At 53.0% G+C, this 12,389-nt stretch overlaps 2 protein-coding genes across 2 annotated transcripts; one reads left to right on the forward strand and one right to left on the reverse strand.

Annotated features, from left to right (window-relative positions):
* Nucleotides 1-7,417: 7,417 nt before the first annotated feature.
* On the forward strand, nt 7,418-9,362 carry BROUX77_003866 (uncharacterized protein; the record flags this gene model as incomplete). The annotated part of the gene is made up of 2 exons (XM_073748564.1): nt 7,418-8,684; nt 8,881-9,362. 2 exons carry the CDS (start codon nt 7,418-7,420, stop codon nt 9,360-9,362), a joined length of 1,749 nt encoding a protein of 582 aa, XP_073606291.1.
* A 392-nt stretch (nt 9,363-9,754) lies between these two features.
* On the reverse strand, nt 9,755-10,075 carry BROUX77_003867 (uncharacterized protein; the record flags this gene model as incomplete). The annotated part of the gene is made up of 1 exon (XM_073748565.1): nt 9,755-10,075. One exon carries the CDS (start codon nt 10,073-10,075, stop codon nt 9,755-9,757), a length of 321 nt encoding a protein of 106 aa, XP_073606292.1.
* Nucleotides 10,076-12,389: the final 2,314 nt, after the last annotated feature.

Raw genomic sequence — 12,389 nt, forward strand, 5'->3', positions numbered from 1 at the left:
CCAAAACGCTCCCCCCCTGTTTCCCCCTACCCCTCCCCCAGAAACCATAGAGACGCTTGTTCTTCTTTTCAACGCCGTCTTATCTCACAGCTCACATGAGAAAACTGACAGTCCGGTGTCCCATGAATGATGCAACGCAACGCTCTTAATTTCAAACCTTTTTGGTGTTGCTATGTTTTGTTTCAAGTCCGCACAGCCCTCTTCGCGAGTTTCCTTTATAGGCAGTTTTGCCATGGGCTCTTCGTGGGCCGTCTGCCGTGTCCCATTTGATGGGCGCCTTTCTGGCTCGGCCTCGGCCTTTCACGCAAGGTGCGATCTGTCTTCAGCTTCACCTCTTGCCATTTCTTTTGCTCGCACAAGGGGTCTGTGCTGCGCTTTGGTTGAGCGAGAATATGGGCAATACTCCATCATCCTACATGCTTGTACCTCTATGTACACGTCCAGAAGCCCGGTTAGCAAGAAGGGAGCGGGTGAGACCGTGTCCTGGTGTGGGCTGCTAATTTCTTCTGCCGTGTCTCTCTTTTCTTCTTTGCTGCACTTCAGAATGGCTAGCAGCGGCACATGAACTCCATGTACGTGCAGGTAGACAGACATACATATGCACGCGTATATGGGCATATAAGCAGTTATACATGCGCGCTTTGAGCAGGAGAACCCAAGGTATGGACACTAATGTACACGATGCCTGCCGCTGCGTGGGATTTGGCTTAGAAACAGCCACGCGCACCGGAACCTAGACTCGGGGGTCGTGTCTGTTTCTGGTTAATCTGAAGCCAAGACGGATGACCAATAAAGGGAGGGGAGTGTGTGACAGGCCTGGAAGACTGGAAATCTGGGATAATGAAATGAGATCTTGATTTGTTGTTAAAACTAAAACCGATGTCCGCGTCATCACGTGATCGTCGGCCACCGCAGGCCCCAAGCACATCCTTGCCGGGATGACTCGGCCGTCAACCTCGTCGTGCCCTCTGCTTGCCCATACTCGAGGCGACAATCCGCCCACATCTGGGTAAAGACTCGGACGTGTCACTTGTTTGTCAGATCCTACATCTAATTCAAGCTTGGACTCTGACTCAAACTCCTCTTAGTTCTCAGCCGAGGCCAGAGCTTGGACTTGAGGCTCGGGCCCATATCACCGGCCGGTATACCTTCCTTGGTTGGATTGAATCTCTGATTCCGCTGTTTTGTTTTGTTTGCGCCCCCCTCGCCATCATCTCTCGTCTCTCGTCTCTTGCTCTCATCTCCTTGGACGCCATGCCGTAACAGGTAGGAAACTTGGCTTTGGTTGAGGTGTAGCGCTGATCGCTCATACGCCTTTTCTTCTTCTCTCGTTCCATCCATCCACACTCCTCTGTCCGGCTCCTCCTTACATCAAGTCGCTTTTTTTTTTCCTTGCTCCTCTTCTTTCGGATTACGCCCGTATGCCGTCACCGTAGCTTGGAATCAGATGATGCATATATCAAAGAAGGAAATCATGTAGGATTGGGGAGACTTGAGAGTCCGTAGTCAATATTCATTAGAGCACTATCCTGGACCGTCTTTCCGCCTTGAACAAAGGCGGTAAATAGAGTAAAAATATACTTGTGAACATGCTCATATAGACACCCGCCCTCGCCTCTCTCTTTGAAGCCTGGGATCCTTACCCATCTCGGATACGGCCGGGGGACAACAGCCACAAGGAGCCCAAGCATTCTAGGTCCAGGGTTCATGGGGACTTGTCTCATATGTCTGATTCGGGCGACTCCTTGTTGCAGGTCGGAGAAGGAAAAAAAAAAAAGGTATTAGCAAGAAATAAAATTGGGGAGCAGGAAACAAAGAGATCACTAAGCGGCATCAGCACAGAGCTTGTCATTCATTGGCTAGTTACCCGCTCCTGTCTGAATGTACATATATACATACATTCTATTCTGTCCTTTGGTTGCTGCTTGTTGGGATTGGATTCCCTTTGAGCTGTGACTTGCGGTACAATTATCCACGTATCAACCCCCCCTACCTCATCTATAGCACTCAACTATATTCCCTGTCAACCTGTCTCGGTCTGGTCTGTCACCTTCTGCCGAGGGACAGGGACCGGTTGGGAGCTAACTGCAAGTATGTATGTAGCTACAAAGTACACATGTTACAAAGACGTCCTCTGTACTATATTAGCTTACCCAAGCGCCAATGTCGACCACAGATGGGCTTAGACCCTCGAGATATAACCGCCACAAGCCAATAGATTAGCATCTGTGGTCAGAATCATGTTCGGGTGCCAAGAACAGGCACTCAACGTCGCAAAGTAGCTACAGGTCTGATGTCGCGGCTTGCTTTCCTGGCTCTGATCATGCTCAAGATCTCTGTTTCTTCACATGTAGTCTGAAATAATCGAGATGTTTCACACAGCGGGCTTATACTCACATCATCTCATATTAAGCCCATTATTGTGTTCGCCTAGATAGTCTCCCTAAATCGTGTTTCAGTACAGGCCCGAGTTTCAGTTCATCCTCTCTTTTCCTTCCAGCCTGTTTAAGCCCCTCCCGTCACTGGGCATCCATATCGTGGAGGTGCATCTACACCACGCGCATCCAGAGCTACGAATGCATGCATACACGTAGTGCTTCTCCCTCTCCAGATCCTTATCGCATCTGCCTGCCAAGAGTAGAGCGAGTCTCATGGGGCCGTGAGCTCGACAGCGAATAGCCAAGTCGAAACCACCCCAACGCTCCAAATGCAATGCAACGGCACGACTCTTCAGAAGACAGAATATCCTTGTTTTCTCAAACAGTGAAAGCCCCCCCGCGCTCCGGCTAGGATATATGCGTCCAGAGCCATCATGCATAGTCCAGCAGATTCTCTTGAAGTATAATCGTCTAGCAAAAGTAGAATAGCTGTCTGTGGTCTGTGCCCACAACTTCGTGACAAAACCCCACGGCTTCGACTTACACATCTAACCCTAGAGGATACACTCCAACCCTAACTATTCCCACCTTCCCCTCCCGTTTGCACCCCGCCATGAAGGAAGGGGCTCGAGTCCACCGGGCGGACCTCTGTTGTATAGCCAATCTGCCTTAATACCCAAAGTATAACTAACTACTCCATGGCCAATGCCACAGACACAAAAACCCTGCCCCTACCAAACCCGGGCTCATATAAACATCTCGTTATTTGGCCAGGAATAAAAAAAGAAAAAAAAATACGCTATAGGCAGGGTGTCAGGATCTCGTCTGCTGACACCACATCAAAGCCTAAAAGAAGGACATGTCAAGCTTGCTAGGGAAGAAGAATCAATGGCAGGAGGGAGGAAGGCTTGATTAGTTACTGGCTGTTTGTCTGCAAATAGAAAGGCTTGTTCAAGTCTCTCTGCATGAGAACAAAGAGTCACGGACCAACATGCAGCACGACGAATCCACGGCGACAACATCAACATGCTGCCCGCGCATTTAACCCGCAAGGCTTGGTCCTTCACAGCCAACACGTGCCGTTCGTGGCCCCGCGGCACAGGCGCTCGACGGGCGATTACGCCAGTCGCCATCTCATAGTCAATGCTCGTGAATAACTATCTGTGCAGACAGACTTGGATAGATTGGTTTCCTCGGCCAGACAGAGTCCTCTCACCGGCGCAGTAGTCATGGCCATCTTCCTTCTACCTGAGCTTATGCACGAGTCAGGAGAAGCCATAGCTGGCCGACCGACAGGGCTGGAATTAGAGGTGCCTTTGAAAATGGTTCAACTAGGTAGTTATATGTGCTATGTACATACATGTAGCAATGTATGTTGGTTGGATGTATGTATGTATGTATGCATATACATATATATGTCTCGACTGCTTTCAGATTTTATTTTTACAGACTGCCAGCCTAGAAGTAGCAGTGTCAACTCGGAAAAGCGTGCGTGCATACCCGGGATGCTATTAATTCTCGCGATGTTCTATTACTTTTTTCCCCAGTGCAGCAGTTTAATTACATGTCCGCATAGCCCCAGTTTCTGTACGCACAGGTATGTACGATACATACATACATATGTATGTTCTTTTGTTTTTGGCGGCTGGCTGTCAAAACATACGAGGGCCGCCACTTTTGCTACTGCATGCACCATATGAAAACAGACCTGTCTGCCAGTGCTTATTAGTATCCAGTTGCATGGCTGTAAACCCGTCGGTTGCGTCATATGTATGCAGCCCATGATGGGTCTTCTGGTTGACGAGCTCTATTTTGGGCCATTTCTTTCTCTTTCACCGCCTCGTTCACTCTTGCTGCATATGCAAGAGACGGACAGATCATTTGTTCGAGATGGGGAAAATAGAAACAAAGGCATGTAGTGCGGGACAGGAAATCTGGCGCCAAGAGGGAAGCGCCAGAATAGGAGGAGAGGGGCGAGGAAGAGAACGGGGGACAAGTGGCAGAAGGGGCAAGAAAAGGGACTGCATAGACAGACGGGAGACGACATGGGCGGGAGGCTTACACACGTACATAGAAGCAGACTTGGTCACTTGCTGTAGCTAGTCAACTAGTTATCCAACGACAACGGCAATACAAAGAAAGCACACAAGGAAAAGCCAATCTAACAATAGAATTGTGATCCCAAAAAGGACACCTGCGCATGCATGGAGTTGTACTTGTACGAGGCCCGAGTTGCCCACCACACACCATAACACATCCGGCTGCATGTGACATGTACACAGATACAGAGGTGCGGCGGGATTCGGGGTTTGCGTGGTAGAGTGCGTGATGGATGATGCCGGAGCATTTCCTGGGCTTAGGGTCCCTTCTGTTCTTCATTCTTTTCCACTTCAAGACAGGAACGGATTGTCTTGCCTGTGGCGGGCTGCTTAGACCCTGTCAAGGCTTCTCTTCTCTCCTTGTCTTTGTCTCCGTTCCGTTCCTGTTGGCATTGGTTCGTTCGCTGGTGTATTCCTTCTGGGCCCCCTTGGCCCGTTGCTAGCTTTGCTCCCTTTCAGATTCCTTGGCTTCCCGTGTTTTACCTGGAGGACGCTGGGGGATTGCACGTCTTTCACAGGCCTTGCTGTTCACCAGTAACTGTGTGTAGCGAAGCACTGGTGCTCGAGTGTCTGCGCTTGGTTGTAGGGCTGCTGCTGCTGGCCCGGTGCCAGACCAGATGTAATGGCGGGTGCATCTTGCATCTAGGCGTCCATCCCGGTCCGACGCGTGGTCGCCCTTTGTACCATTGCTGCTCCGTCGTCTCCAGCGAGTCTGTCCACCCTTTTCCCCTGGGTTCGCGTGTTTCCGCTCAGTCTTGGCCGTCCGCTGTTGACACTGCAAAGAGACTCATTTTGCTTGAGCCGTGCCTTCATCTCACTCGTTCTTCCAGGTTAAACCAGCTTGACGCCTGTTGCTTTCAAGGTCTCACTCGGTGCTTTGCCCTGAGGCATTCCTTCTTCTCGCCTCGTCTTTCTCTGTGTTTCTCATACATGGCCTGGCCTCGGCCTGCTTTTCTCTCTTTTCTCCCCATGCACTCTCCCTACAGGCAGTTGGATATAGCTAATGGCTGACTAGTTGTAGAACTAGTTGGCTGCTGGATACTTGCAAGCCGTCGCCATGTCCTTCACGCTGGGTGAGCCTCTCTGGGCAACGTCTCTTTCGCCCGCTGGTTCTCTGTGCTGCGTGTTCCGCCATGTCTAGGCCTCTGGCGTTTCTTTTTCTGCGTGTCATTTTTGGCGTGTTCGTCTCTAGGTTTACGCCTGGACGGCCGCCCAGCCATTACTGCGTGCCGTTATGGTGGTGGTCCTGTCTGTCTCTGTATATCTCCACCCACCCACGCACACCACACCATCATGCACGTACTGCACTCTGACTACTCTGCCCTCTCTCACTTTCACCACCGCTGCCAGCACGCCCCCTCCGTGGATACACCATGACAAGAACAAGACAAGCTCAACCTTCTTGTGGGCTTCTTGTGCCCCAGTCCCCCGAGCAAGCCCCTCTTCCTTCCTTGGACCTTGGCCGTGTCTATCAGGACACCCCTGTATAAAACGGACTACCTGCACACCATGCAACCGTCCACGCACGCCCCGACCCTTGCCCAAGGATCAAGTACAGGTCCAACGATACTGGTCCATACGTGATGACAGAATCAAGCAAAACGGGAAATCCTGCCATGTAGTAAGTTTCCGCCTGTAACTGGACTGGACTGGACTGGACTAGGCCAAGTGGTAGGCTCAACAAGGGCGTTTGCTAACAACAACAATACTAGGACGTATTATACTAGCAGCACATATACTCGTTTTATTTTTATTTTTGACGTTCTAGACCACCGTGATTCTTCTTGTCTCCATCGGCAAGCTGTTTGTGGACGCGACTCGCTGGGCCAGGGACCATCGTCCTCCTTGACTGATTTGTTTTTGCTGGTCACACTGACATCGCCAGAGCATCTGTGGCTACTTGCTTGTATGTACAAGTGCCCAAGCCCATAACCAAACAGTCACCCTTCTTTAGGCTCAGGCGTCCTTCGCACACGTTTTTCTTCATCACATTTCCTGTCTATTCCCAGACCTTGGGCTCCCTTGGCTCCCCTCGGCCTTCGTCTCCTTGTACAAGGACTCCCACCCCTCCCCCTTCTACCTACTACCCCTTCCACAAACACTTGGAAAAAAAGAAAAGAAAAAAGAAAACAAAAAAAGACCTCTCCTCGACTGACTGGCATTGGTCACTGGAACTTGACCTACATGCATACCTTCCTCTCCTCTGCCTACAAGAATCCAAGAATACCTGTGCCTCTGGATCTTGATCTCAACCTTCCACGCCCACAGTTGCATGTTTCACGTTGGTTGCCAAAGATCAAGACTAAAAACTGCCGAATCTAAAGCTCAGGCTGTTCCAAATACGTCTTCGCAGAGGCTCCCTGCTGAGCTGCTGGCTGGCTGGTGTGTGGTCTTGTTCTATCTTGGGCTGCCGGTTTTGCCTGTTCAAGTCAAAGTCCAGGTCCCAGGCTTATAGTGACATACTTACACAGGTTACTTATACACCGAAGCCCAGCTCCTCCTTCCAGAGCCATTCCTCCCCGTCCTTCTTGTCTTCCTCTGTGCCTCCGCCTCTGCTTGGCCCTTGCTTTTTCTCTTCAACCCATGGTGCCAAAGACTGATATTTGATTTCCTCAGCCGAAACAGGGTTGGTTCTTTGACTTTGTGCCCATGGTTACATCACATCCCTCTGCTCTGCACTATCGAAGCATACACCTACATACATACATACACACATACATAACTACATAGTTATAGTTGCAGCCAGACTTGTACAAGTAGTACTACTCGCATACGCATACGCACCAGGACTCGTTCTTAAGCTGTGTCCCTGCCTCTGCTTCTGCCTCTGCAACCTTCCTCTCTCCTCCGCCTCAGACCTCGCTCGAATCTCACCCTATAAATTTCCTGTTGCACTGCGCCATTGGCCGCCCTGCCCTGCCCGCCGGCCGTCTAGGCATCATGCCCACATCAAAGCACCAGGCTGCCTTTAGCTATCGCGAGACTCATGACCTGCCAACACCGCCCGCAACCACTCGACCCTCGCCGCCGTCCTCCCACAAGGACATCTACAAAACCATGCCGACTCCCCAGCGCCTGGACAGCCCGTATGGCCAGCCGCCCATGTCTGCGTCCCACGGCCGTCTGCCTCCGCCGTCAGTTATAGGCCTGCAACCCCAGGCGCAGCAGCAGCAACAACCACCGCCGCTCCAGCACCAGCACCAGCACCAGCACCAGCACCAGCACCAGCACTCACACCAGCACTCACAGCAGCAGCAACCACCACCACCGCCGCCGCCACCAGCTTCGGCGTCACACCAGTCACACCAGAGGCCCCATCAGCACCATTCCCAGCACTTGCAACATGCCCCTCCACAGTCACAGCACCCTCCACCTCCTGCTCCTCACTCTGGCCCTCCTGTCGCCCAGTATCGCCACCAACCAGGTCCACAGCACCCTTCACAGCCGCCGCCTCATGCTGCCGCACAGCCCCCGGTACCGACTCCACCACCACCGCCGCCGACCTCTCAAACCGGCGCTTTGCACCACCATTCCCGATCCATCACTCGACCAAACGACCCAAGTCTGGGTGCTCTTCCCGCTCCCCCGTACCATTGGCAAGACTCAGAAGACTCCATGAAGAGCTGGCTACTTGCAAAGACCGAAGAAGAGAAGCGAAGGCAGGAAGAGGAAAAGACTCGCCAGGAGACGCTGCGCCTGGAGCAGCGCCAGCTGGAGCTCGACATTCTTAAAACCTCTCTGAGCGGTGGCATACCACCCGCCATGATTCCCTTTGTATTTGCAGGCATGGGCGGCATCACACTTCCCCCCGGAGTTGTCGAATACGCCGAACAAACTCTGTTGTCATATCACTCGCAACATGGACCACATGCACCAGGCTCGCCCGGCAAACGCCGAGAGTCCCAACCGCAATCTACATTTAGCGGCGCGGCGTCCGGACCTCTGACCCACGGCTTTGTGCACCCCAACTCTCCAGCCGTCCGGTCCAGCATAGGAGGACCAATGGCCAGTGGACGGCCGTTATCCGCAGTGAATACACCTGGCACCAACACGCCCAATGTATCTACCTACTCGTTCAGTCAGCACCAGGCAGGCTCCGAGTCACAGCCCGGCGGCTCGTCGATATACTTCCACCACTGGCAACCTCCGGCTACGCAAACCGCCAGCACCACTAGCAATGCCACAGTCCAGCCCTCGGCACCTTCCGGTTCGTCCACGTCTTCCTCCTCAAAAGCAAAGCGCATCAAGTGACTAGACCACGCTGCTGTCTTTGTCTTAAGCACCTAACACCCCCCCCTCTCCATCTTTCTCCCTGACTTCCCTGATCGTATCTAAACGTCCCGAGTTACTGTCTCTCTCTTCCCGAAGGCTAACCATGCCTGCACCGTGGCTTCTTCGTCCAGCCGACTCACCCAAGAAGCGCAAGGCCTCAGGGCCACCGGCTGACACACGCTCTCCTCCGCCATTTAATCTCCTGTCTTCTGGCCGCAGCTCAATATCCATGGGCGCCAACTATTCCTACAACGGGAGCTCGGGTCCGGGCCAGCGCCAGCGTCCCAGCCAAAACCAAGGTCACACAAGGCACAGGAGCGACTTGACGTCGGCACGTGACGCCAATGGCAGCAGCGAGAGCAACCCTGTTGATGGCACAGCCATGGGCGCAAGCTCAGGCCCGGGCCCAGGATCAGGGCCAGGGCTGCTGGACCGCATGAGTTTTACGCCTCAGTCACAGTCACGGCCCCCATCATCGTCGCACTCGGCACCAGCCCCGGACGCGCTTGTGCCACGCAACATTTCTGATGCGCGGCAAGGTAGCAGCAGCAACGGGAATGGCGGCAATGCCCCGTCCGCCATGTTAACTGACGGGCTACAAGCTAGCCAGTAGCGACCACGCCGCTTACAGGCTCGGCTAGGACACATGATTTGTAATAGACTACTGCACCGACATAGACTTGAATGAATGTAATTAATTTCTGTTTATTATCCGAGCGGGTGGGGTGATGACTCGTGGGTATGCATTTGTCTCTCGGACTTGTTTTTGATGCCACTGACGCTGGGAGTGTCCCTGATGTATCTAACCTAGTGTTGCTATGTACCGACCAAGTATCTCATCCTCCGACTCCGCCTTCATTCCAGGTGGCTCCCATGACATCACCGATACTGGCTGGCTATGCGTGCGTTGATGAAGCGCACGGACAGTCTAGGACCTCGGACGGGTGTCTGGTCCGAGCCGCGGGTTCCCAACGCCACATGGATGCAAGCAAATGCCCGGACCCATTAGTAAATAGTGCCGGCGTAGGGCTTGACGGGAATGGTGGTAAAGTTGGGGACGTCGGCCATGACGGTGGGCATCTCGGGCGACTTGATGGCCGCCTGCCAGCTTGCCTCGTCCTTCCACGAGCTCACGCAGACAACACGCAGGGGAGGCGGGTTGCTGGCATCGGATACGTCAAACTGGATGACCTTGTAGCCCAGCAGGCCGTACTGCTTCCAGTGGCTCTCAACCAACGGCATATGGGTCTTGAGGTAGTAGTCGATATCGAACGACGCCGCGGGGTCGTGGGCGTAGGTGAAGCTAACGCTGAAGGTTCCGGACATTTTCTTTCGCGCGGGGAAGGGAGCGGGAGGAGTGTAAGGGGCGTGGGTGACGTGGAGCCTGAGGCGATGGCAGATGCAACGACGGTGAAGCTCAGCGAGATGAGACGGAGCGAGTGGCTTGATTAGCAAGGGATACAATGCAGGCGTCTGCGGTGTTCTGCAAGAATGAAGCGGGTGGGTGATGGCAGCATGGGCAGGAAATACGGCGACACAGATATGGATCCAGGGCAGTATTTATCTGGCAGTGAGGTATTTCTCCACGCCCAAGTGGAAGGGTCGGAAGCAGGAACCGCTTAATATGGATTGTAAACACGTGATTTCTGGCCATATCGAATCAAGTGAGGAGACGCCAGTGCGGAGAAGGCCGCCAGAAGAGGGGGAGGGGAGGGGGCAGAGACCTAGACGGAGAGGAGCAGATGGGGAGCTCGGGGCTCGGGGGAGCGGATGCCACAAGCAGCAGCACAACCACTTGTACCTGTACTCGCCAGTTGGCCATGTGCGACAGTGCTGTGTGTTTGTCCTGCGTATATGTCCATGTAGTCATGTATCGGTACATGGGACACACATACACATGGCTGTCGACACATGCAAGCATTGTGTGCGTGTGTGGCATCCGTTGGGGAGCATTTGATGCCATGCGAGGCGCTGCGGCTCTGGCTTGTCTGCTACTACTACAAATTACTGCTTTGGGAGAGATTTGCGTCATAGCCGGGCCAGGCAACTACAAGCTACAGAGTGCAAAAGTCAATACAAAACCCCCCTGGCCCTTGTTGTACGAGTAGCTCTTGTCTTATCGTGTTAGCACGACATGCCGTCCTTACTAAGCGACGCCCCCCCCCCCCCCCAATTAGAATCATAACCTCAACCACTCCACGTGATTGCGGAATCCCGTCAGCCCCCGTTCTTTTGCTGGGCCACCGTAATGGAATGCTACCCGAGAATTGTGGCCTTGGTTCTCGGGCGTGTGGCCGCAGACGAAACCGCAGCCGGAGCGACTCTGAGTGAACCCTTGCCCTCAGGCCAACGAATGCAAGGGCCATGTGACGCGGCGTGGTTGAGCATGTTGCGGCGCGAGGACCTTTTTTCTTTTTGTTTTTCTTCTTCTTCTTTTTCTTGTCAGCCGTACAGGGTGAGTCAATGTTTTCTTCTTCTTTTTTCTTTATCTTTTTTTTCTTGGTGAATGTGGTGATTGAGAAGACAGCTGTTACAACACCCAAGATCCTGAAATCCGACTCTGGATTCATATTTTCAATCAGGGCAGGGCTCCTGTGGCCGAACGTGCACAAGTATGGCCATTATTTACAGGCCCTTTCATTCATTTGCACATAGCAAGTTGACAGGAAACGAAACGAAACAAAACAATGTTGCCAGCTAAGAGTGGGCGCACGGATAACTGTAATGAACGACACGTGTAACGCGTATATCGGCCCTCTGAAGAGGGGGAGAGGGAGGGACGAACACTTCAGAACCACACACCAACTGGCCAGTTTGCCACTGTCATCACTCGCCCTGCGATATATGCACTGTGCCACCAAAGAATGGCTCGGATGCTGCTCTGTACCTGTAGTTATGAGTAGCTATGTATGTATGTAGTACATAACTACATGCTTGTAAGGCCTACCGATCGGCGCCAGTCCAAGGGCTAACGAGACGCCAGCCTGTCCTTTCTGCCTTTTCAATGGGGTTCCCTTTCAGGCTGTATTGTTCGATGGCCCAATCTTGGCAAGGTCACCCCTTCCAATCATAGACCCAGCTTTCAAACCACAGCCCTTGGATCGTATACACCTACAGCTCTGCACACCTACGGGCCATCCAACCAATCGTCAAACTGTCCGAGAATCTAAGCGGCCACTCGAAGTGACCGGCCGCATGGCTAGCACCGGAGAGACAATCCCAGCACGCCCGCTGCCATTCCCCCCTCTAATCAGAGAGCGCATGCCTCGGCCTTGGCCTGGGCTGTCATCTCCGCCAGGTGCTCGTGTCACATTTTTTACGGCTGCGTCAAAGCTGAGCTAGAGCTGCAGGTAGCAGAAACAACGACAAAGACGATCTGGCGAAAAACCCTCGAGCAGCCAACTCGGCCGTAGCCAGAGACTGCATGAATGAATGGGTATAGGTAGCTAGCTATAGCTACCTATAACCGTATAAAAAGAGCTGGTTGTATTATATGATGACTCTGAACTACCCGCCAGGGAGCTTTGTATATTGGTCTTGACCCACAGCTCACCCACCATCTGAATTGTCCTTCTGTCTGTCGTAGCCTCCTGGTGCCGCGGAGTCCTTCAAGTGCTCGGCGTTCTAAGGCTGGCTAGAT

Source organism: Berkeleyomyces rouxiae, assembly GCF_048999995.1.
Source record: "Berkeleyomyces rouxiae strain 22BRR77 chromosome Unknown BrBRR77_ptg000003l, whole genome shotgun sequence".
Lineage (NCBI taxonomy): Eukaryota > Fungi > Ascomycota > Sordariomycetes > Microascales > Ceratocystidaceae > Berkeleyomyces > Berkeleyomyces rouxiae.